At 31.8% G+C, this 27,743-nt stretch overlaps 3 protein-coding genes across 4 annotated transcripts in view; all 3 read left to right on the top strand.

Annotated features, from left to right (window-relative positions):
• The window catches only part of LOC127068904 (neuromodulin), a 53,168-nt gene extending 35,202 nt beyond the window's left edge, over positions 1 to 17,966 (top strand). For both annotated transcript variants that reach the window (XM_051005288.1, XM_051005290.1), the window contains exon 4: positions 13,684 to 17,966. In XM_051005288.1, coding sequence (XP_050861245.1) covers positions 13,684 to 13,836 — 153 coding nt within the window. In that variant the 3' untranslated portion in view covers positions 13,837 to 17,966. The remainder of the gene's footprint in view (positions 1 to 13,683) is intronic.
• An 857-nt stretch (positions 17,967 to 18,823) lies between these two features.
• LOC127068906 (zinc finger matrin-type protein 5) lies at positions 18,824 to 20,065 on the top strand. The gene is made up of 3 exons (XM_051005292.1): positions 18,824 to 19,184; positions 19,333 to 19,470; positions 19,541 to 20,065. Exons 1-3 carry the CDS (start codon positions 19,058 to 19,060, stop codon positions 19,774 to 19,776), a joined length of 501 nt encoding a protein of 166 aa, XP_050861249.1. The 5' UTR covers positions 18,824 to 19,057; the 3' UTR covers positions 19,777 to 20,065.
• A 403-nt stretch (positions 20,066 to 20,468) lies between these two features.
• LOC127068892 (pleckstrin homology-like domain family B member 1) overlaps positions 20,469 to 27,743 on the top strand; it is a 42,904-nt gene continuing 35,629 nt past the window's right edge. Inside the window, exon 1 of the mRNA XM_051005261.1 lies at positions 20,469 to 20,841. The gene's annotated coding sequence lies outside the window, so the exon portion shown is untranslated. The remainder of the gene's footprint in view (positions 20,842 to 27,743) is intronic.

Below are 27,743 nucleotides of genomic sequence, written 5' to 3'. Positions count from 1 at the left end.
TAAATTATAAAAGAAAAATATCCTCTTTTAACATAATACTTCCTTCGCAATTTAAAGTATATACACATAGATAAATAATTCCCTTTAATGTACCACAAAACTTCTCTCGTATTCTATATTACGTAGAAAATTACTTGAAGTTCGGAACCACACGCACACAATCATATATGTATATATATATAGATATATGCATACTTACAGAACTCTAAATGAATACCAGAGTTGATTCTGCTTCTAAAAGAGATTAAGCTACGTAACCGAAATTATCGAACTACGCAATTTCCGAGAGTGTTCATGAAATTTACAAGTAAATTAATCCTTCGTTCAAAGTGACTTAACGTTCAATATATTCGTACTAGTAAGTAGATGTCGATTGGTTTTTGGCTTTCGAAATTTTTCATAAAATATTCATTTTGAACGAAAACAAAAGAAAAAAAAAGGAGAAAGAAAAAATGAAAGGACGTCCTGATAATTATCGTTTGTATTGTGATTGATAAGATCTTCTATAGCGGACGTTAACGTTATCGTTAACGTAGGTCTTGCAAGTATTCAACGAGAGAAGATCATAAATCATGCATCTCTCAAAGACAAAGACAAACTCCGTTAGGATCTTCTAATTTGCTTTGATAACGTGCCGCAGCAACGTTGATTGCGAACACGCTTCGTTATACGAACGATATCCCTCGTTGGAAAATCCTAAACTTTCCTCCTCCTTTACATTCTACAACGCTCGGAATGACAAAACGCTTTATCCTTTCTTGCTTCCTTTCACAATTTTTACCGTCTCGCGTCATCACGAAAATGAAAATGTTGATAAGATTATCACGGTCCTCACTTCTTTACGATTCCCTTTTTTTCTCTCTTTTTCCATTCTTACTACTAACGTTTACGGAACAAAAAGGATAGTTGAATATTATTTCATTTCCCTTGTTAATGTAAAATCGTTCTACCGAATTTTCTACCTTCTTTTTTTCTACTTTCTTTTTTTTTTTCATTCTTTTCTCCTCTTCCTTTTTCCCTTTCTCTCTATCTCTCTATCTCATTTTCTCTCGTTAGGACGTAATATAAATTCCATTAAAAAAATTATTATTATTACGATCAAAATTTTTCCTCCATTATATCGAATATATTTACTTTTAGGTTAACTTTATTAGGTTAACTATTATTTCTCTTTATAATAGAGTTCATGAAAAAAAAAAGAAAAAAAAAGAAATAGAAAAAAGAATAGAATAATTATAATCTCTTATATTTTTCGTCTGTAGTCATCATTTTCGATCTTTGTTTTTTTTCTATAACAATTATTTAATTTATCTTTTATCTCCGTCGAACTGTAATAATAAATTCGATAGAAAATTGATAGATTTAGTTTGTTTTAGATGGCGAATGTAAGAGATTAATCTGAGGAATTTAATTGGAAGATTAGAACAAATACATTAATATTTATTGCATCAAACGAAATGTATAAATCGTAGAAATCAGATATTCGTCGATATCAGATATCAATGCATTGAGAAACATAATCCATGGCAGGTATATATATATATATATATATATATATATATATATATATATATATAGAAAAAGATAGAAAGAGATAGTACGTAGAATTGAGAAACAACGTCGAACTATCCCATTCGAATCAAAACTTAATTGATACGCGTGCTCTACAACCGAACCGAATCTGATCGAATTCGCTTTTGTGGTCGAACGTAAATTGAATTTCTCTGTATATCGGTATTATTCAGAAGCAATATTCCTATTCAAACGTAGCACTACTTGTATATATATATATATATATATAGAATTTTTTAAGATTTTTCTCGAACTAGTCATTTATTTAATTTCATTTACTTTGATTATATAAGAATCAATATAGAGATCAGAATGAGTGTAATCTTTACTCATTCAATTATAAAATTTGGATATATTACGCTCCCTAATTATAGGCAACCTTCATACATATATGTCCGTAAGGAAATTCTAGGTACAGGCACCAAAATACTTAACAATCAAATCATAAATTTGAAAATGATTACGCCCCTTACAATAGGCGAATTCTCGTACACGTATGTATATACAAAAGTCTTTAATGCAGGCGCCTAAATTGCATCGTAGGCAACATTGGAAGGTACAGAATCAAACAGGATGCGGGTAATAAGAAACTTTTCGAAAACAAATCTGCAAGACTGTTCGCATGTCGACGTTAACTTTATTATTAAATTATCATGGCTTCCATGAAAGATCCTTTTACCAAGATCGTTACAAGGCTGTTCGTATTTTCACGCAAAGCTTCGCTTTGTAACTACTATTTCGCATGCAAACAATCCTTCTCTCTTTGATTTACATTGTCGATTGAAAATTTGATAGTCCTTTCGAATAGAAACAACTGACGAATCTAGTTACAGATTTTTAAGAAAGATTTCGATTGAATAAGATTGATTGTGACAGTAAATAGAGAAAGAAAGGAATATTAAAAAAAAAAAAGAAAAAATAGTGAACAAGTAACTTTAAAATTAAATGCGAACGTGCAAGGTACTATGTCCCTTAAGTAATCGATATTTCGTTTGAAAGTTCATGGAATGGAACATTATACCATCGAGTCGTTCTACAAGGTGTCCTAACATTTATCACTTTGCTTAAAACATTTTCTTTTGTTTTTAATTTCTTTATGTCTTTTTATCAAATTAAAGAATTAAACTGTTATCTCTTGAACGCATTACTGTCTTACTGATAATTTTTCATTGAACAAAAAACACCATTTATCTTGGAACAGCATATACTCGACTAAGGTAGAGCAAAATAAATGATACGATGTCTCTAATAATAATAACAACGTAAACATGTGTAAAAAAATCAACTCTTGACACAGATTGCAAAACTTCTTTCCATTTACTTTTGTAGAACATCGAAATGTCATTTAATCGGCAAACAACGTGTCCGTCACGAACTAACTTCGTTCTATTTTAAAAAAGTAAAGTCGAAAACCTAAAAGAGTGGTGTATCTCTATCTCTCGAGGGAAAACAGAGGTGAATCAATAAATAAATAAATAAAAAAGGAATTATTTTCTTATGTGAAACAAAATAATGTTATTATACTCTGGATAAAACGATATAATATCTTTTCGAAATATTTTGATAATTTCAGTTAACCGGTCACTTTTTTAGGGTAAATTTTTCAAAGAACCTGTTTGGCAATTTCGTAGGTTACTAGCTATTGCACTCCGCCCATCGAACGACGGACAACTTCCTCAAACATTGGTATACTTGACACGGGTCTTTGCTTGGTTACGTGTTTCTACGTAACCTCGATAAAGTGTCCCTTGAAAATAGCATCATAGGGCTGGCTATATTCCTTCAACGTAGTCGATATACATATATATACACATATGCTTGTATATATATATATATGTGTGTATGTATGTATGTATGTATACACATATACCTCAATATGGAATTAGATCGAGACGTATGTATGCGTATAGTACGTCCAAAAACGATATTTCACGTTACTCTTGTCACACGTGTGACTTTTTCGAGTAGGATATAAAAAGTTAGAGGGTAAATGTACGAAGATAAACTTCTTTCTTATTCGTCCGTCCGATAGTTTTAGAAAAAGTACTCTGTGTGACATGGAGGTCGTGATGTGAAAAAATATCATAGAATATTTGTTCGAATGAAGTAAATAATATATAATGAGAAAGATATTTCCAATATTAATAAAATAGAATATATATATAAAAAACAATATAAAATGAGATATAAAATATATAAAAATGTATAATATAAAATAAAAGAAAAGTAAGATAAATAGTAGTAATTATAAAAATAAGAAATCTAGGTCATCCGAGAATATCTATAATCATCGAATGATTCGAACGTTATTGAGGTTGTTTGATATTCATTATTTAATCAGGATAATGATCGTGACAAATTTGCGGACATTTCGTTAGCGTTTGGACGTTCGAACGAGTCAGAAACAATTTTGAGTTTATAATGAAAATCCTTATCGCGAATAGTATCGTCCATAATCGCTTTTAATTAATTATTATAGAATATGAAATTATTTAAAATACGAGCGATTAATGTACACAACGAAATCGCGATGAATATTTTCTTGAATATTTATCTAGTTGAGTAGCCACCATTTTTAAAAACTTTTGCACCAAAGCAAATGGCTTAACTTTTCGAGGATTTCTCTTGCCATGGAGAATCGAAAAGTTTGATATTATTTGACTTCAAAATAGTGTCTTCGCCATATATATATATATATCCGTGATAAAAAGAAATTAAAACTTTCATCGGAAACGGAATATACGCACATTCGCGTTTACGAGTTGCCATAAATTTTGAATTGATGTATGTCGAGAAAATAAAAAAGAAGAAGAATGTAAGAGAAGAAAAGAAGAATGGAATGATAGAAAAATTTTGATAAATTTACCGTCAAAACGTAAGCTTACCCGAACGAAACTCTGTTTGATTTATTATTCGGGCGCCAGACCATTTAATATTTTCTAATTTATATTCCCTCAGTGAGTATAACCGAATTCGAGGAACTTCTACTATCGTCGATTTATTGATTTCGATAAGACCGAAAAGGATCTGGCATATATGCATAATACAGCACGCTAAGGTAAACTCGTATAATTTTGTTTTCAAATCGGATACTCTCTGAAATCTTTCATTAATGGTCGTATCGATCTTTTCGATGATAATATTGCATAATTCTATTGTTTATAAGAAATATAGAAACCAAAGTAACTAGCAATTTTTTATGGAATTATTTTTAATAGTACGTATAGAACGAAAAATTATTTTTTTCAATCAAAAAATTCAAATTCTCTTTCAAAGATATATATATATATATATGTGGTGTATATACCTTTGAAAGGAAAGAAAGATCTAAGCCAATTTTTTTCTTCGACGCGTTCAATATCAATAAAAAGTCTAACTAAACGAGAGACATTAACCGTGAGCCAGTAGGATAAAGGAATAAAGAAGATAAAAAGTCCAAATGGGGTAGTTCCAACTGGCTTTAGCTCGACTAACAGAATAGAAAATTCCAATTTTCATGGTGAAAGACAGCCGGTAAGATCCAAGGAAGGAACGCCTCTAATTTTCCCAGAGACATTTAAAATCCTTCCGTCGTAAAATAATATTTATAGTATATCTTCTTGAGTTAGTCGATAAATCTTTTGAAACATTTCATGCGAAAAATTGGCTATTCGTAATCCAAAAAGAAAAGAAAACAAATAAGCAACAAATTTACTTTTTATTTTCAAAAGATTGATCAAACGTGTAATTTAATATAATTTAAAAAGGAGACAAATAGATAAACGAAATTTCTTATAATCTCCAATCGATTTTTTCTAATCAATTTCTTAATAGATCTTTTATAATGGAAAAAAGTTAACGATCGATCGATTAAGTATCAATTTCATCAAGTCATAAATTTTGAAATTACTGTGCCCCTAACGATAGGCAACCTTAATACACGTATGTATACGGTAAAGACATTACCGCAGGCGCCTGAAATCGTCCTAATCCATCATAAACTGTATCGAACGAACAAAATCAAAGAGAATGAAAATGAATGAGTATAATTTTCGAAAGAAAATTTTTCAATGCGTCACGTGCAGGAAATATTCGAATAGATGATATATGAAAAAAAAATATTTGCAAATAAGAAAGTACAATTTGCGATATTTTTCCTGCAAGAATGGTATTCGAAACAACGTGTAGAAGGAAAACAAGGGAAGGTAACAACGGTAAACGAATACGTACGAGACACGTTTGACTCTCTCGACCACTGATATTGCGTGCTACTCAGGACTACGTGTATATTTATACATGTGCATATGTATGCATCTGCATAGGTGTGTTGTATATTCAAAGTTTATCCGTGTTTCTAGCATTGTCCACATGAAAATGGCTTCTATGCATAAAGTGCGTACTAACGAACACGACTATAACCCAGATTGTATACATATACACTCTGCAAAATTTTAATCAGAGTAGAGAAAACAACGTAAACGTTGGCAATACGACTTTTCGTAATACTTTCTAGGCAACAAACATGAATTTGTATCATTAACATGTTTTACTATCACTAACATGAAAATTTATTTTTATTAGATACTAAATTAAATTTTACTGCATACTAACTTTCCTGATGAAAAGCGAATTTTCTTTTTCGTTTCGATAAACAGAAATAAAAGTGAAAACTTTTTCAAAGGGAATAATTTCCTTTTGGTTCAAACAGAGTACACCGAAATTTATTTTGATTATCATTTCTTTACGGTTCATAATAAGATGGAAAATAAAAATCTTTTCATTCAAATTTTTGACGAACGAGACTATTTTCGTAATCAAATGGCGTGCGTGATTAACATAAATTGAAGATGAAAAATTAAAAAGGAAAGAAAAAGAAAATCTTTTCAACGTTCGAATTAGATTTCGCGTATATAACAAATAACAGGTTTTAAATTTTCTGAATAAACGATCTGATGATAATAAGCGGAAAATTAATAAAATCTTGAGGAGTGAATAGAATAGCTTCTTGATTTGTGAAATCGTTTATTAAAAATGGAGCAGTCGTAGGAACACATTGCCAGGCGTGGGAATACATTAACGCTCTTTACGAATAGAGGAAAAAAGAAAGAGAAAGAATGAGAGATGTAGTGGTGAAAGAGGAAGGAAGAGGAAGGTGGAGTTTGCGTTAGTGCAACAGCAAGTGCAGTGGTCTCGAATCGACCTAGTTCAACCTCGTGCATTTACAGAGCTACACAGAGGTATAAATAAACGAGTACCGTGCATTACAAGTACCTACCGACAAGTAAAAGGCACCCCTTCTCTCTCCCCCTCTCTCACTCTCCCTCTCTTTCTCTCTATTCAATTGGTTTTGCACACTGCTAATATGTATTTTTAGTTACGTCGGGTGTTAATTCTAATCGCAACGTTGAAAGTCAAAACAATCGTACTTTCAATTCGAAGAGATTCGTCTAAATCATAAATAATATTGTGGGTTATTTATTGAATCGATGATTATGATTATGCGACCTAATTTATACAATAATTACATATATATATATATTTATATATGTATATATTCGATTGATAATTAATGTGATATGTATATATAATATTGATATCATAAATAATATATATACATACATTATAATACATACATACATATACATATACATTCCAAATTCCAATACCGCAAAACGATGCTTCTTGAATTTTTCTTCTTTTTTCTTTTTATCGACGTCGTAAACCAAGACGAATCAACGAAAATACGTCGATTGATCTCGAAACGCAGGAACCATTTCCTGTCACGTAAGGCGGATAGAAAGCTATGAAAAGTCGTGTACGTCCAAGCGATAGGATATCGGTCTGAGTAGAAGGATGAAAAGAGTTCGTCGTCGGAAAACTAAGAGGATTCTCTCTCTCTCTCTCTCTCTCTCTCTCTCTCTCTCTCTCTCTTTCTCTCTTACACCAAAGTCCGAAAGTACTCTTCGTGTCTCCTTTATCTAACGTCGCTTTCTAGATGCTGCACGAGCGCATTGCATTCACCTCCAAGCATCTCTACCTTTCTATAATATATAGTCCTTTATCTTTTTTCTTTTGCTTTTTCTTTTTTCTTCTTCTTTCCTCTCCTTTTTTTTCTCTTTCTCTCTATCTCTCGCTCTCTCCCTCTTTCTCTTATATTTTTTTGGCCGATACTCCAAGAAACCCAACTTCAAGCTTAGCTTTCTACTATCACTTCAAGCACGTACCTCCTCCCTCTCTCCCTTTTCATCAGCGAAACTACTCTAGTAAAAATAAAAGGAAAGAAATAAAAAAAGTTCAGATAAATCCATTGAATTTCTTTCGAACTATTCGAAATTCGTAATATATAATATATCGTTTTATCATATGGCAAATTGTGAATTATTATTTTTTCTTCCTTCCTGTCCTGCAAGATTTATTTAAAGGAAAAAGAATCTTTTCGCGTTCTATCTCCATTGGCAATCGGAAAGTTCGCGCTTCTTTTAAATAAATAATACGTGGGTAATGTCATTGGCGAATAAATTTAATATATTTATACGAGAGAGATAATGAAAATGAAATTCTTGTTTTCGTATGAAAATCCAAACGTAACCATCGCTTCATCGTTAGATTTATTATAAAAAGAAAATCTTTTCTTTGTCTCTAATGCAATCAAAATGCACGTATTTGTACAAATTAAATTTTTAAATATATAATAGCATTGTGTGATATTATGAAAGTGAATAAATTTAACATATTTATGTACGTGATAAAACAAATAAATTTTTCTTCGCGCGTAATAATTCAAACGTTGCCTCATTTTATATAAAAGATCGAAAAAAAAAATTTTGTCGCAATTTGAATGAATAATAAATAAATTAAACGTATTTATATACGAATAAAATTTCGTTCACGTTTAATATAGCATCGTAAAAAAAAAAAGAACAAAACCAAAGGAAAAAAAAAGAAACAGAAAAAGAATGAAACAACGAAAACGACATGTAAGAGAAACATTTTTCATACATTTTTTTTTTCCCCTACCAACAACAGTTAATGCAATTATTATTGCCGTAAATATTTAAAGAAATGTTATATGAAGGAAAAAAACGATGTAATGATTAAAGGGATTCCGTATGAGAGTCATACGACAAAGAGAATTTCTCTAATCTGTCGTTGTGTATACAACCAAGTGTAACACGAGAAATTTCTCGTAGCAACTGGGAAGAGAAGTGACGGGAGCTTGCGTGAACAGTTATCCTAACAGAAACATCGATGAGAAACAACGTTGAGGGCCATGCATGCAGCTGCAAACGCAACCTTAATTAATATAACAATACAGGCGAGCTTCGAAACTGGAGACTTTAGTAGATACCTAACAATTCCGACAGTGTAGAGAGAGAGAGAGAGAGATAGACCGATATATAGGAGTATTGTTAGGTCCTTCAACATCATCCTGTGTTGATCCAACGCAGGACGTGGTACGACTGTGAATCTAATGCGTATCTGTGTTCAACCAAATCCTTTTGATCAGTCGTTATTTCTCTAATCTCTTTGAACATGCTTTTGTCATGCCTTTTGTAATTGTAATCTTTGAAGGATTCTTTTTGTCATTTCTTCTTTGTGTTCCTTTTTTTATTTTTTTTTTTTTTTAATTAATCTTAAAACGTTCCTTGTGAGTTTAGATCATTCAGGGTGTTCAGATTTCATTCTTTGCGATCTAATCGGTTTATTAGATTTTTTTCTTTTTTTTTTTAATTTTTTCTCTTTTTTTTTTGTTTGGTTGTTTCATTCTCATATCTTTTATTATCTCAATCATTTTGAAAGATTTGCCTTGACTTAATTCTTAAAAAAAAAAAAGAAAACACCTGTGATCCGTCTAATGATTCTAATCACTTAAAAAATTCATTTTTTTAGAGCACTGTTTTGCTACAAAAGTCTGATTAAATTCCTGAAGTTTTCTTTACTTAAATTTATTTTCGTTTACTCGATCCTCTCGTTTAAAAGATTTGGAAATATTAATTCTCTTTCTAAGATACACTCGCAGCTATTCATTTTTCATTTTATTGCTACTTCGCTTAGAAAAGAGGATGAGAGGAAAAAAGTTAGAGCTGAACGTGGAATCGATCGATCTTCTATCAAAATGATTGATCGATCGTATAGACGACAAAATTTCTAAGTCCTCTTGCTTCCACAAAATACTTATCTTCTCCTCGTCCTTCGAAGTTGGAATCGCTTTTCGAAAAATATCTCGAGTAGTTGAACGTTGAAAAGTTAAGGACAGTTGGGAAGGACATGAAAGATTTTGTGGTAAAGAAAAACGTTAGCAGTCTCATGCAGGAATCCTCGGGATTTCTTTGACTGTTCACAGACAGCTGTCCTTGCGAGATGAAAAATTGAGAAAGAATTCGAGAAAAGCTAAAAAGATGTACATTATTATATTATAATAATTATTTTTTTCTCTTTGTTTATACATAATCCTTAAAACTTATTAAAAACAAACACTATCGTACGATAAAATTAAAGAGGAAGTTAACAGGCGACTTGTTGAAGGAGTTTTTGTATTCAGAAATAAATAAAACAGTGAAATAATGTTTATTAGATCGAGTGAAACGTGTCAGTGAATAATCAGACAATATTCTAGATATGAATGAATCATTTTTAATATATCTGTAACGTCAAATTAATCATAGTAGATCGAAATATTTTTGTGCGATACGCTGCTGATAATTCCAAGTAGAAATTGTCGATGTATGATTCGACAGTAGGATTTGATCGATTCAATGAATTAAATATTTAACGAAGATCGATAATAATCTATATTCTAAGATTCATAAATACTCTTTAAAAAAGAACTCGTAATCGTAATATCGTTAATAATAATTTAAACTCGATGTGTTAATTTTAGCAAACAGAATGGACAGTGCGCGTAATCAATATTACTGATAATTTTAATGTACTTAAATAGAAAATGTCAAAATATATGAAGGACAATGAAATTCGCTATTAAAGTTTAATATCAAATGTAAAAAGGATAATATTAGAGATTTCTGACGTGCCTTATCAAGAATCTCTCAGAGCTCATAACTCGAAGCTTCATTCTCCATTCTCAACGTACATCCTCAGCGTGTTTCGCCAACGATCGATCGTATATTTCGTAATGTCGACTCGAAACATTTCGACACGCGAAATCCGAGCTAAGCTGCGATTTTCATTTAAGTAGTTCCTCGCCGATCTAAAAATCCTTGCCGAGGAAAACGATGAATCCTCGATAAAACTTCATCTCGTTATTCGGCCATTTTTATTTTCAGAAGGATTTTCTTCACTGAAAGAATTCTTTTAACGTAATTAATTAAAATTCTATTAGACTGATTAGACTAATTAATTCCAATTCTTTCATTTATCGTACATTTATCGGAGATAAAATAAATGTAAAAGAAAAAATATCTGACGAATAAAAAAAAATATATATATATATATGTATATATTTTAATGATCGTTCGTTAAATATATTGCACGTTAAAAATATTTCATTTCTGATACATTATCCGGTTGGTTGACATTTCTGGAACTAGTTGGTTGACATTGACTGAAACTTAATTACCACGATTTCTTTAGCTACCAGTCACAATTAAACTCAAAATACGTGTTCGAAGGAAGTTTTGTTTCTAGGTTACCACTTTTCTTTCTCTCTCTCTCTCTCTCTATCTTTCTATCTCTCTATCTCTTTCGTAATCCAGTTAAAGAACTCGGATGTATTAGGATCTTCTTTCGATTCCTTTAGAAAGCTACGTAAGTTTCACATGCGACTTATCGTAAATAAAATATAGAAATTCTGAACTCGTTGAAAAGTCAAGTTCCTGTTTCGTACTTGTGTGACACACAGTATATTTATAATTATACCTAGATAACTACCCGTATGTGCTATACATTCTCAATGTTCATGTTCATTCTCGTTAGTTGCTTTCGACTCGATAACTCGTTCGAGAATTTTCCTTTCCTTGTTCACGTTTTCACGACGGGAAAGTGAGAATAGGAGGAAATAGAAGAAGAAGAAGAAGAAGAAGAGAGAGAAGTAGTGTAACCTCCAGACTAGTTGCTCGAATTAATTAAACAGAATTAATTGGAACCTCTTGAAGTTTCCCGAACTCAAGTTTTCCTTTTCCTAGGAGATTCGATTCGATCCGTTAACAAACCAAGCATCGAGTCGAGTCTTAAGTTAGTGTTAAAGAGAGTCGTTGAAATGGAACGTGGCCTTAAAAAAACAAACAAACAAAAAACGAAAAAAAGGATATAAAAAGAAAGAAAGAAAGAAAGAAAGAAAAGAGAAATAAAAAAAAGGAGGAAAAAAGGGTCACTCGTTGTGCTTTGTGCGAAAGCATGAAACCTTTTCAAAGGATTTCCAGGCTTCGCTTTCAACGTTCCTTCTATCTCTCTTTCAATAATTGCACGGCTATACAAACTCTATCCTTTTCGTAAAATAAATCTTTTTTTTTGTTTGTTTGTTCGTTTGTTTGTTTCTCTATTTTGTTCAAATTGATCGGACCTTGATGCATTAACGTCGTTTACGTTATTATGTAAACTTTTAACATTACGATCGTTAACGTTATCGTTGTAATATAATAGGATTTACATCGTCACCATCATGATCGGCATAAAAATTATTGACGATATTGAAAAATTATGATAGCGAGCATTATCGCCGGGGTATATGTCGTGATCATTAATATTATCGACAAAAATCAGAAGGTTGATAAAAAAAAAAAAAATAAATAAAAAAGAGAGAGAGAAAAAAAATCAAAGAACGTGAAGATAGGAAGATCATCGGCATTATCGTACATTTGATCATAAAAACGTCATATTGAACGTAGAAGAGAAATACAATAGACGATATAAACTCGAGAAGTGATTCTTGAAAATGATGAACAAACAACTCGTTTCCAGAAGAAGAAATCTAGCACAATTGTAATGCACATGACCTATAAGATAACTGAAAGAGACGAGGTATACATAAAACGTGAGCTCGGTTCACTTCGATCACCAGTTCAGTTTGCATTACAGTGACGAGAAATAATAGAGGAACGTACTAAGTCTCTTTCGATAGTTTTTCTTTCTTTCATCTTTTATTTGTTTCGTTAAAAGCTATAGATACATATATAGATATGTATGTGTGCGCGTGTATGTAGTTACTTACTTACTTACTTACTTCTTTACTTATTTACCTACATATTTCGAACACGAATAGGCCTGGCCTTTTCTTTTAAAAGAAAGAAACCATCATGTTCTTCCGACGAGAGAACCGAGAGAAGATTAATGCCCTTTTGACTCGTCGAAAACAGGGGTTGGTAAAGGGACGAAGGGAAACGAGAGGCAAACGAGTAGGGTAGTACGACGTGCCGATGCAAATGTGTTAGCGTAATTGTAATTTACATGTTTATAAAGCTCGTTTGCATGTGACTCGTCTCTCTCTCTCTCTCTCTCTCTCTCTCTCTCTCTCTCTCTCTCTCTCTCTCTATCTATCTATCTATCTTTTTCTCTCACTTTCTCTTCGTTCCTTCCTTCTTTCTCTTTTCCTCTTTTTTTTTTTTTTTTTGCTAGACGTCTTTTCAACGGAAACTCGTTCTAACGGGCGCACGCTATGACGTCGGCCATACTTCGTCATAATTAAATCTAAAAATAGAGGGAACGTGTAAAGGTAATGCGAAAAAAGAATGCCGATAAATTGGATGGCCGAAAGAGGAGGACAAGATTTTCATTAACACGTATCTCTCATCTTTTTTTAATAATACACGAATCCTTTTTAATAATGCAACCCAAAGTTCGTGTATTTAAATGATGCACGTATTAGAACAAGAATCCTTTGTAAATATGTACCAAGTTTTCTTTTCTTCTTTTTATTTATTTTTGTTTTTTTAGAAAGGATTCAAGCTCGTTAAAAGGATTTCGTTCTTCATTCCAAAAAAAGGGTTTTTGATGTGAAAAAGAAAATTGGGATCGTAATTTCGTCTTGTTAGATCCGATCCGAAAGGAAATCTTTTTAATTTGACGATACAAACGTTTGATACAATTTTATGACAACAGAAAAAAGAAAAAGAAAAACCTCGTGAATTCTTGTAATTCGATATAATTCTCTTCTTTCCTTTGTATTTTTCATTTTAGGTTGAAGATGCTGTGAACGAATTAGAGGGTATAGATCTAACGGATCCGGATTTGCACAAGGCAGCGACAAAAATCCAAGCGAGCTTCCGAGGTCATAAGGTTCGCCAAGAGGTTTCCGTTGCTCCAACCACCGAAGCCGAGGATAAGAAATAAGATGGCGGCCGGGCGTGTCGGCCATCTTGGGAAGAGGACCGAAAGTGATTTTTTCGTATATTCCCAGGGAGCGACGAAGGCAGCTAGTTTCTTGAAAAAGAAAAAAAAGAGAAAAAAGAAGGGAGGACAAATAAAAAACAAGGAGGAGGAGGAGGAGGAGGAGGAGGAGGAGGAAGAGGAGGAAGAGAAGGAAGAGAAGAAGGGAAAGGAGAAAGAAGAGAAAGAGAAAGAAGTAGAAAATGAAGAAAACCATGCTACAAGATCTCCTCCTTTAGGCGAATCGAGGACGACAAATTGAGCGGATCATTACGCGAACGTCGGATTAGTTTCACTTTCGTTCCTTCTTTTCTTTTTTTCTCCTCTTCTTCTTCTTCTTCTTCTTCTTCTTCTTTTCTTTTTTTTTTAATCTTTCTTATTCTCTTTTTTTTCCTCGCTCTTCCTCGCGAACGTTCGAAGATATTTTTTTTCTACCTGAATTTTCTTTTGATTTTAAATTCTCGAACTTTACAAAAGAGAAATTTCTGATTGCTCGACATCGTAACATGTCTGAAACAGGCAAAGAAAGAATTATTCAAAGGGAATAAAGAGATCGATGAAAAGTAAATGTTAGATCTTTCCTTTTCGTATTTATCATCAAAATAAGATGAAAAAAAGGAAAGAAAAGAAAATGAAAGAAAATGAAAGGAAGATAAAGGTAAAAAAAAACAATAAGAAAGAAAATATATATGTGTGAGCTTTCGACGTCCATATTTTTTCCTTATCCCTCTTCCTTCCCTCTGCCCCTCTCTTCTGTATCTACTCCCTAACGAATTCGATGCTGTACTATGTGAAATCAGTAGAAAAGCATGAAATACGTCATTCGAAAGGGTCATTAAAAGCTCGAATGTGATTCGACACGATCGAATACCGAATCTCCGTCTGTCTATCTGCCTACCTCTCTTTCTCTCTTATACATATATACATACAGTTTCAAGCAAACGTAAACGTCGTTGTCGTCTCTTTCCCACTCTCTACCTAACCCTCTTTAGTGGGCTTAGAGCAAAGCACCGGTATAATTATCGGAAGCGATTCTATTTCGAGCAAGGCTAGCGTATATATATATATATCTCTCTCTCTCTCTAGATATACATATTACATATATAGATGCATACATAGACACATATATGCATACATACATCCATACATACATACACACATACATACGTATGAAACCAGCCTAAAGGGATATGTGCTTACGCACCTAGAAATTTATCACAGCGATCTGTGTACGAGATGTAACCCGGTAATTGATTTACGCTTTGACGCGTGCAATCGTAATGCCCATTAATTCCTACTCTTCCTTAATCCTCTTCCACTTCAATCACTCAATCCCTTTTATAAGGAAACTGAGAAGGAGATATCCCAAATATTTTATCTGACTTATCGAAAAATTGCCAAAATATGATGAATATAAATGAAGGATAAGGAAAATGTAATTCAAATGACGATCGAAGCTCACCAAAATTTATTATTATTATTACTATTATTATTATATTATTATTAATATGTTGTTAGTACATAAGTGTACATCGACGGCAGTTATAAAATTTTAAAAAGCACAACAATCGGTCCTCGTATTCACCGAGCCAAACTCGAGCTTGAGAACAACATATTTAAAAAAAAAGAAGTAGAAAAAAAATAATAAAAAAAGGGATATATAAAACTCCTTCGAAAATAAAAAGTTTCTGGTCGGTCCAACACCACGTACGAATTAATTAATCGCGAAACTCGTTATAAACTACCGAGTTACGGTGTATTGCGAATTATAGAAACGTTTGATAATCCATTTGAAAGTTAATATATATATATATATATATATATATACATACGTACATACATACATATATATATATATATATATATATATATATATATGTAAAGCGTAATAAGCACCCTCATCTGGCTACCTGGCCATCCCTCTCTTTTCTCGACGAACTTATATACTCTCTTTATCGTATATATTATGTACGTATATTATTATTATTACCTTTATTATTATGATTAATATTATTATTATTATTATTATTATATTAAAAAGATAAAACAATTAAAATAATAATAATTAAGAATAACGACGAATTGATAACAAAAGAAAAAAAAAATAATAATAATGACAAACTATGGGACGCGTACGTGTGGAACACATTTTAATCGGTACATATTAATTTCGATAATTCATTGGATACTATTATAGGAAGAATTATTCGTAAATTCATTACTTTGTAATTTTTCTTCTGATAACTTTAATCGTTTACGAATAACGTATGTGTATGACGGGAAACATTGTAAAAAAATTTTCTTCGTACACGCACGTACGAACAATTGCCTATTATAAGGGGCTCTTTTTATCGGAATAATTCACCCGTTTCTCCGCTAGTTGGCGCTCCAAGCAATCGTTGACATCGATCACTCAAGATCGTAATACTTAACTGGAAACCACACGCGATAGACGTTTGAAAAATAAATATTAAAGCGAACGAGCTCGTTGCCAATGATCTATTATCACGAACAAATTCACGAATAATTCTTCTCGACGTATGTCCAATGTTTTTTATCGAGAAAGAAAAAAAAAGGAAGGAAGAATTGAAGGAAATAAAAGAATAATATTTCACCTGCGAATTTATTTTTCAACGACGAATAACGAAAAGCATATTTTTGCGTATTTCAATGCGTTAATTTAGCATATCTCGTTCCGACAACCACGAACACACACGTATATATACATATATGTGTATATCTATATGTGTGTGTATGTGTGTATGTATGTATGTGTGTTTCAAGCGCTTATAAATCCTCCCTTTTGCTGGATTCGACTTTAATCGTAAAGAAAAAAGGAAAAACGCAATTTACGTTAACGAGCGAACGTAGGTCGTACTGCCAAGCAAGCGATAAGAGTCAGTGTCATAAAATTTAATTCATTCTAGTCCTATAGCTTTCCCTATTATTTGTAGATAAACGAGCATGTAAATGATCGAGCAATGAACCAATGTTTTTAGCAGGCCTAAAAACGTATAACGCTAATTAAAAAGAAACAAAAATAAGAAAAAAGAAAAAAAAAAGCAAGCAGCTTCTTCGTTTCCCGAGCATTGAGATTATTTTTTTAATAATAATAATAGTAATTAACGAAAGAAGAAGAAGAAGAAGAAAAAGAAAAAGAAAAAACGAGAGATCATGGAGCCTTTCAGTGATTGGGCCCATTCAGCGCGTTAAATCGTTCTCGATTTTTCTTTAAAACCGTATTTATCGTGATTAAAGATTATACAGAGATGCACGAAGCGACACGATTACTTTTGAACAATTGTATACGTACATATGTATTTAACGATATCATGCTCGAAAAATAATACATAATGCGTCGTTAGTATTTCTGTATGTACGCATGTACAGAGAATTTCTTAAATATTCTCTCATCTCACGATGATGCTTCATCAAAAAAAGAAAAAAAAAAAAAAGATAAAGAACAGGATATTGAAAATTTCGTGGATTGAAAAAACTTTTTTGAGGTTAGAAAACGAATAGGAGAACGTACTCCGTAAAGATATTTATCGATATATCATCTTTCGAATAACGTTCTAAGCTTAACAAGAACGAAAAACGTGCTGAACTTTAACTTTCAAAAACGTACTCGATGTTTAGAAGTTAAAATCCAATTAACATGCATATTATAACTCTTTCTGTCTCTCTCTCTCTCTCTCTCTTTTTTATTCTCTCTTCTATCATGATTACGCTTTGAAATTTTTCATTTGATTTTTCTTATTACGACATGACGATATTTCGTCGTTGTAAACGAACGATTCAATAGGTAATCAAAAAATATCTCCGTAGTAATGTGTGTACGTGTACGAATCCCAAAAGTGCGATCATGCGAAAAATGGGGATTCCAAGTATATAACAATAACGCGACTCGTGACGCTTGATAAGAGAAAATACACCGAAGGTATAATAAACTTAAACATTTTCACACGAACAACTTCAATAATCGCTTATCTCCGACACGAATTACGAACTTGTGAAATGGGATTGATCGATTCGTTTTATTTGAAAGAAAGAAAGAAAGAAAGAAAGAAAGGAAGAAAGAAAGAAAAAGAAAAGAAACATTGCGATAATATAGAACGATTCAGCGTAATTTTTGGCTAATTTTATCGTCCTCGTGTAGCGAGATACACGATATCTCTCGACTTTAAATATTTCGGCTTTCTTAAGGGAAAAAAAAAAAATTCAAAATACATTCTACACATTTCACGTTATTTATAAATTATTAAACTATCGCTTGTGTAAGAAGCTAACCAAGAAGTGTTTGACGATCGTCGAAGATGTTTGTCACGTTAATCGATTAATATCGATATTGATAATATTTCAACTGTGAATTCTTGTACTTCTTAACTACGGTCGGTAAGGAAGTTAGCTTGAAATTTTCATGAATTTTTAAGATATTTCTCATATAACGTTAATTAACTTTACTCATTCTCTAATATTAAACGCTTCCAATCTTAAACATTTAAACAATTTGGCAAATCTCCCATCGAGAGGAGTAATGTATTTGTTGAAAAAAATAGTTGAGAAGGATTTCTTCTATCGTTGATTATGTACAGCTTAGATAAGAAAAAAAAAGGCAACAAACATTTTCGTCGATACGACGGCATTATCACATAAAACTAGATTAGCTACGCACAAAACGCTGCAGTATACATATATTACAAGAATGTAAGAAGAAAAAACAATTGTAATGTTTAAACGAGCAGTATCGTGTATGTAATCTGTTTGTGTATAAAAAATAAATATCCATTAAATGTATTATCTAAGGGCACGTTGATTATAAGATTACGTGTCAAAATTGAACTGCTTATATACGGAAACATTTGTTTTTGCTTCTTTTTTTCTTTTTTACATATATATATATATATATATACACATATATATATATATCTTTTTAAAATGCAGACTGGATTATTATAACGAAGTAGTATATTATTCGCAAAATTACCGTTAGATGGTGCTTCAAACGCTTCCGAAGTATCAATAACGCAGTTTTTCAACGAAACGTGTCGATGTTTATATATGTTGTTTAAATGTCGTGCATGTGATTCTAAGTACATTAACGTTTCATGTAAATAATTTAATAGCCTTAGTATATACATACACTTATATTCACTACTTTTGCTATTATAAAAAATTCGATAAAATGGGTAAAAGATATTACTGCGATTATTGCGATAGATCGTTTAAGGACGATCCAGAAGCCAGGAGAAAACACCTCTCTAGTTTACAGCATGCCAAAAATCGAGCAGATCATTATAGTTTTTACAAAGGTATTTAACATAATTTGGTAATATGAAACTTTTTCAAGGAATATTATTATCAAAAAAAAAAGATCATGGAAACTTAACCTATACGATCTTCCTTTTATTTTCTATAATATTTATTATCTTTATTTGTTTCGAAAATGATTCCTTTTAGATCCTGAAACAATATTGCAAGAAGAACAAGGAAAAATACCTTGCAAAAGGTATATGAGCAGTGGTAATTGTGCTTTTGGAAGTAGTTGCAAGTTTTCTCATTACGCACCGCCCTTGATATGGGAACTTCAACGTATCGGTATATAATAATAATAATAAATGCTAAAGAATGCAGAACAGATGATATTGATGTCTTTCGTAATTTAAAGTTGCAGTTAAACAAATGGCAGCATCACACTTCAAACCGCAAGGTGGATGGCCCAATTCAGATGACATAGTTAAAGAATTTTTTGTAGATATTACCAATCCGGATACAACAGAAGAATTTACTTATCCTATATGGGATGTACCACCAGAATTACATAATTATCCAAACTTACCACCGTCATTATGGCCTGTCACACTGGAAAGCGTTACCGATTCCAATTTTGAAGAGTGGAGTTAAAAATGTAAATAGCTCTCACGCTCTGCTTCCAATACATTGTATATATGCGATAACATATTAATTTAAGCGAAATAAGTTTACGTAAACAAGATAAAATAAAAATTAATTTCACTTCAATAAGCATCATCACCGTCATAAATCTCATATTAAAGGATTATTATAAAACGAAATATATGTAATTATAAATAACATTAGTAATTAATTACTAATATCATAAATATTATAAATAATATCAATAATATTAATAATGATATATTCAAGAAATATATTAATTTATCTCTCTCTCGAATACTGGTCGCATATATTTTCTCTTTTTTTTTTTTTTAAATAAATCTTAAACCCATTTACATGAATATTCATAAACTTAACAACTTCGGTGTACTATGTAACAAAAAAAAATCAATGAATCAAAATCAGTAAAAAAAAAAAATATATGTATATACATAAAAATTCCTTATCCATATTGTTCATTTATACAATACTAACAACAATTTGTTACAATAACATTAATCGTTAAAAAAAAAAATTGTGATAGTCTAGTGAAAACAAACGAATGACGCGCCATCTTACGTAACAAGATGGAAGAAGATCGGAAGGAACATCGGGATTGGTCGATAAGTTTCGCGTTTCCCGAGCGTCTACCCCCTCCACCAATCGCCGAGCGAGATCGGGCCGCCGCATAACGACTATGCGTCGCGGCACAGTAGCGAAGTGTCCGTTGGCACGAATGGATTTGGCGGTTCGTTGATATTTCTTAGTTTCTTCGTTGGCGCGTCGTTTCTCGTCGATAAAACTTGGTTGATTCCTTTATCCTTACTTTCTCGTACGTTCACCGATCACGTACATTAAGATTATGTGGTCGAAAAGTACGACTCGGTATTCGAAGAAGCGCCGATCGTCGTCCATCGTCCTTCTTCGTTTCTGTGTTTGAAGGAACGCATGCGGTGCTTCGATTCGTCCTGACGCTGCCGGGGCCCTTTCGCCGATTTTGCCCACTGGATTTTTTTTTTCGATCGTCTCTTGCTGTGTCCACTATCAGCTAACAGCTACTCTTCGTCATTGTCGGTGAGTCTGTCCTTTTTCTTTTTTTTACTTACATTTTTTCTCTCTTTTTCTTTCTTTCTCTTTCTTTCCTCTCTCTCTCTCTCTCTCTCTCTCTCTCTCTCTCTCTCTCTCTCTATGTTGCTCGTTCGTTCGTTCGCTCTTTTTTTTGAAAAGCACATGCGTCAACTTGTTTCTCGCGCGAGTTGTGTTACTCGGACAAAAAAGAAGATGATCGGGGTGGTTCGACGCTCTTGAAAAATAAAAAAGAAAGAAAGTAACAGCGTACGAATAAACGACCAATGAGAAACGTTCGAAACGATTCTTACAACTAGGTTATCATTAGATTAATTACTTTATACGCATGTGTCGTTTTTACGAACGTTTTTATTTTTTGTCTCTTTTAAATTTGCCAACGTTACTGACGAAGGAATAAAGGGGAACGTTATCTTGCATCAAAAGCGTTCTGTATGACGTCACACTTTGTTACCTACAATTATCTCATAGAATTTGATTGACGTTTTGTTTATTATAAATCGTTTGATTTGATTTATTGCGTGTACGTGTTATAATAAGAAAGAAAAGGTTATTTTATTAAATCGACGTGTCGTATGACAATAATCGTTACATAATCTATAGATATCAGTAATACAATAGAGAGAGAAAGAGAGAGAGAGAGAGAGAAAAGAGACAGAAGAAAGAAAGAGATAGAAAAAAAAAGCTCGAAAATCATTCAGTGTGTTCTCTTTTATGACGCATTAATCGTTGGTATACAAGATGGCGGATAGTAAGAAAAATGCATTTTGCGAGAGAATATTTATGAAAAACGATCACGTTTCTTAACAATGATCACAATATTTCGTGAGAATAATATTGAATGATTTGAATTGTAATTGAATCGTACGGTTCGATCGAACAGGGATTTACATGTGATTTTCGTACGTAACTAATTTAAATGCAGAATACATTCTGTCGTTGATTCGTACAGAAAATGGACATATATGTGTATAAGTATTTAATTAATAATTAAAGAGAGCATATTTTATATAACGTAGTAATATTTGATATGCTCAAATTATACTGTAGTTAAGAATAATGTGCTCTGTGCGTATGTGCATATATATGTGCATATTTCTTGCAATTAATATACTTATATATATATATATATATATATATATATATAAAATTTATATAAATGCATTTTATATGTACATATACATACACACACGTACATATATATATATATATATATATATATATATATATAACTATTATCACAAGAAAAATATTCAGTTCTCGTGATATTTGATAAAATGACTAACCATTAAGGAAACACGTGATAAAACGATATCAGTGTATCGATTGAGAATTTGTTCTGTCTTCTATAAACTTCTTCGTAAGGTTTAAACGAGTTATCGCACGTTTTTTGGCTCGAATACGTTGATCTGCGTCCTTGCGCGTTCCGTTCCGCGTGCTCGCGCCACGCGATCGAACGATTCCTTTTCGTAGAGCTTTACTAGGCGCCGATTTGAATACAATACCGTTCTTGGATCTACTGCGTTCACTGTTGCGGAACGTGTTACGAGCTATGAAAATCCAACCATCTAGACGTACACATACACATACACACACCCACACACAATGGGGAGTATTATATATATATATATATATATATATATATATATAATATGTTGAATATTATGAAAAACTGTCTTATTACATATACGTATATATATGTATCTTTTATAATTAATCGTCAAAATTTAATATATAAAACACACAAAATATGGGTGCGTATGTGTGCTTATATATACATTTGTAAAACTCGAATATTAAACCAAAAGTTGTTCAATATACGTACTTACGCACACACATACATACATATATTTCCTGTGATTAATAATCAAAGCTTAATTTATAGAAAACGAATTACATAAGTCATGATATATCGGTAATAATTTATCATAATCGTAATCGATTCGTTAAAAAATAAACGACAGAACAATTTCGTTTATTCGTGACTCGTTCTCCAGTCTGAGGGCGAGAGGGTTGGTAATAATAATCGTATCTAAAGGAGATTCGTATTAAACTAGGGGAGAGGAATGTAGTAGTAATAGTAATAGTAGTAGTGCTATAAGAAGAAGAACAACAACAACAAGACGAAGAAGAACTAGTAATAGTTCTAGTAGTAGTAGAAGAAGAAGAAGAAGAAGAAGAGAAAAAGAGAGAGAGAGAGAGAGAGAGAGAGAGAGAGAGAGAGAGAGAGAGAGAGAGAGAGAGAGAGAGGAGGAAAGAAACTTATATTGCATCGAAAGAAAGAGAGGCAACGACCTAGCAGGGAAAAGTAACATGCAGTCCGGTCACGATTCTTCGAGAAGGTCGTGACCTTGACGATATAGGCTACAATGCTACGTTTACCAGCGTGCATCGACGATATTTCGAATTAGTTTTCGATATCGAATTTATGATTGCCTTACCCCGATCCTCGATCTACATATATATTACTTGCGATACACTTACTCTTACATTTTCCTTTATCATGTAAATTAAATCTAATGGAAGAATTGAAAGGAACATCTGATATAGATGTTATTCTTATTTCTATTTTAATTTTGAAATAATTTCGATTTTATATGGATATCTATATAGAAACTTTTTAATTGCCATGTATTAGGATATATTTTTTATATTTAATAATTAAGGATTCAGAAAAGTGTTCATGTGCGTGTATATATATATATATATATATATATATATATATCTTTTAATTTTTACCTTATTTCAACACATTGATTATTATATTGTATGTGTAATAATATATACTGATAGAAAATAATAATGATGTATAATAATATTATTGAGACTGACTCATTAAATTTTGAAAAGATTCTCGAGCTTTTTTCAAAGAAAGATTTTCGAACATCTGTGATCCCCTTCACGATACAACAATACAACACGCGTGCACGATATCCTGAATGAAAGCGATTTCACTCTCGACCTTTTGTCCTCTCTTAGCTCTTCCTACGATCGATTGTCGTGTCGACGTATGACACACGCCATCGTTTCTCTAATTAATGCCATCAGGCAGTACGATTATTTACAACAAAAAATTCGACCCATTTACAGAACTGATAATCGATTATGAGAAAAATAGTCATATATAAATCATATATATATATATATGTATCATAAAAAGCAGGTCGATCTAAAGTTTAATTTCTTACAAATTTTCATTTATATTATTAACAATTAAATTAAATATATATATTTATGTGATATAATTGTTGAAAATAGTTTCGTAAATCCATGCTCGAACTAATCAACGATATTCTATATTAGAAATAATACTCAAGAGTCTACGCACAAACGAATCAATGATTTCGTTGACAGACTCTTGAGAGACGAAGAGAAAGAAGAAAAAGAAAAAGAAGCTGCTAAAAACGTGTCGTCTAGCAATTTAACATGATTTATTTCGATTGCCTTTATGCGGGCCTTATTACGTCACACAATTTCACTGTGCTTTTGTGTTCATTCCATTGGAATCTCTTTTTTAGTTTTTGCCATAAGTTAGGATGATCGAAATGGATGGAAAATTAAAAATTCGATTTAAAAAAAAAAATTATAATTTTTTTTAATGAATTTTGTAAATCTTTTTTTTTTTATAAATTCCTACATGCACATACACGATTAATAATAAAATTTCTATTATTTGTACATGTAAACGAATATTTAAAATTTTCTAATTCGATGATGTCTTATAGACAATAGTAAAATATCGATATATATATTGATCGACATAGTTTCTAATATCTTTTAAGGATAATCAAAATACATATACGGGAGGGTTAGTATAATAGAAGTTCAATTAAAATCAATGACCGTCAATGATTCGAAATGTTTAGTCCTCGTCGTTTGAAACGACGATCGTTGCTACGAATCTATATCGTGTTTATACGAAGCCATTTTTATTTTGACTAATGTGACAGACGTCAGAGTTGTATTATCAAGAAGAAAAATAGAGTCGTCTCTTGATCTTCTTCTCTTTCCCAATCGTTCATTGACGCTTACTAATCACCCTGCGATTCGTTTCTTCGTTTTTCTTTTTCTATTTTATTTTACATTCACTTCAAACTATTATAACTTTTTATTTTGCAATTTTTGTACTTCGCGAGATTTGCTCTGTCATACAACAATAATAATAATAATTATTATTATTACTATTATATATAATATATTTAGATTATATTTTTAACATATTAATATAACTATGATTATTATTTTTTCTTGTTTAATATTTTTCTAATTACGATTGAGAATCAGCATAATTGTCTTTTATTCGCAAAGATTGTTATTTTCTTCTTTTCAAATATTTTGTTAATCGAGATAATGGAGGAGAAGAAATAGACAAAAGGCAAAGAAGGAAGTAAAAGTTCAATATTTAGAAATCCAAATAGAGTCTATTAACGAATACTCGTTTAAAATTTGTTAGATAAGATAAATTTGATAGATTTCGGAGTTCCCGTATCGTTTCTTTAGAACTGCCGACGAATTCGTTTATTGTCCGTGGCTTTTAAAAGTGTCAACTCTCTTCGAACTTTCGCGGTTTTCTTTCGCAACACGACATTTCTGCGGTAAAATCTGTCAATAACCGTTACGCTGCGGTTTCAGGTGTTTAATCGAACAGGTTTAAACCCGATATGTCTTTCCTCGCCATTAGCAACCGAGGCCGTGCGTTGGTTGGATGGATACAACATCCAACGTTCCATCGTTGTTCCTTTTTCGAAATACCGATCGAACAAAGGACAAAGACATATTCCTAGCCCACTTTTTCTTTTTTTATTCTATTTATAATCATTGTCTTTCTTCGTCGTCGTTGTTATAGTAATAAAATAGTAATAAGAAAAGAAAAGGAAAAAAAACGTAGAATTTTTAAACAGACGCCATTATTATAAGAAATGATATAAAGTCATCATCGTTGTTGCAGATCGAAAATGAATCGTATCGTTTCATATATGTCAGGTTGAGCCAAAAATTCTTAGATTTGTATTTTTACGATTTGATAAAAAAAAAAAAAGAAATAGCCTGAGAAGTCTCGAGAAAGAGTAATTTATTTTTTTTTTTTAAATCGTTTAGGAACTTTTGTCCTAATGATGAAGAAATAGAAATGAATTTACAAAAGAAAAGGATATTTTGTAATGTTAATGAAAATTAAACACAAAAAAAATAAGAAGGATGATTCGTAAGTGATAAATCATGTTCGTATTAATGTTAAAAATCGAGAGATCGAAAATATTCTTTTTTCTTTTTATTATTAGCGTTCGAATAAGATACTTCATGAAAAAAAGGAATGAACACAATTTGAAGTCGTACGTTATGAGAGAAAGCCGAGTTAGTTGGACATCGAGAGCGAGCGTTCGTTGCAAATTTATTACGCGTCCGGGCCCGTGTTTATGGTGGTATTAATCAAAAGCAAGACTAACGGACACGATAAACAATGGCCTATTAGATTTTCAAGTTGAGCCTTTCTACAGTATATTAAAATTCCATGGATCGATCTATCTCGTCAGGTGCACGGGGATTAGTTTACAATTTCTTTCATAAACAAAAATAATTAGACAAATAATAATATAAAAAGGAAAAGCAATTAATCTTTAGCAAGATCAACGAAATAATATTTTTTCTAGCTCGCATAGATTATCAATGATCTTTTAAAAATATACTATTATAATTTGAAACTTGGGATAATTAATTGAATTAATTTTTTACGACGAATTTATTATTTATTTCTTTACGTGATCGTGACATTACGCGAATAATGTCAAATGTATTCCGTATGTGTAATATAATATTACTATGTACACGAATACATCACTGTTTGTATGCACTTTCGACTAGAATTATACAACTTGGCGAACATCCATAGATTTTCTATACGTCACCAAAGCTAACACCCACCCATTCATAACTTTTACCTACGTAGATACATATGTGTATGTCGGAAATACCTGTAAATACCATCTCGACGTAGTCGGCATAAGCTGATCTCCCCTTTTATTCCCTTCTTCCTCGTTTAACGCGCTAATAATTTATAGCTTCAGTTTTCTTTTTTTTCTTCGAATTATCAAAGGAATTACATTCGCATGGAATTATGTAATCATTGTATTATAAAATTATCGATGATTACGCTCGTTAATTGTCATCGTTTTCATTTTAATACTATCGTCTATATCATCGCAATAATATTGATGAATCCTTTATATACATATAATATGTGATTTTGAAAATTGAATTTAATTTTTAATAATTTTTTAATACAATATTTTCTTTTCTTTCTTTCTTTTTTTTCTCTCCTTTCGACAGATTGTAAAATTAGAAGAAGAATAAAAAGAAAGAAATAGTAATAATTATAAAAGACAAACAATGTTTAGTTGAGCGGGTCAAGATTTGATGTTGAAGTGCGTGCCATCATCATGGCACGTACAGAAAACAAGCTCTAGAATTCTTCGCGGACGTTTCCTTCCTTTTTCCCCGTTTTATTTCCCACACCAGCACCGATCGGCGATCACTCTCGCCGTTCGGAATGAGATCCAGTTTCGCTCTTCGTTAGTTCACGTTCGTGGCATCGGCAGCCATTTATGGAACGCCGAGGAGCGTGTTCGCTTAGTATTATGAGAGAGCTATGCATCGAGTCTACCTTGTCTTTTTTCTGTTTCTTTTTCGAAAGGAAACACGACTTTTTACTCTCATCTTCCTTTTTTCCTTTTTCTCTATTTTATTAAAAAACAAAAAGAAGATTCGTGACGTTTATATATAATATTAGTGATAACTGATTCTTTTCTTCCCTTTTTTCCTTTCTAGAATATAAGTATTTGATAAAAATTAAGAAAAAAGAGATTATGCAACGGAGGTAGTAAAAAAACTAAAGA

Source organism: Vespula vulgaris, chromosome 14 (assembly GCF_905475345.1).
Source record: "Vespula vulgaris chromosome 14, iyVesVulg1.1, whole genome shotgun sequence".
Classification (NCBI taxonomy): Eukaryota; Metazoa; Arthropoda; class Insecta; order Hymenoptera; family Vespidae; genus Vespula; species Vespula vulgaris.
Note: the sequence above shows the minus strand (reverse complement) of the source record. Positions and strands in the feature narration are given on the sequence as shown.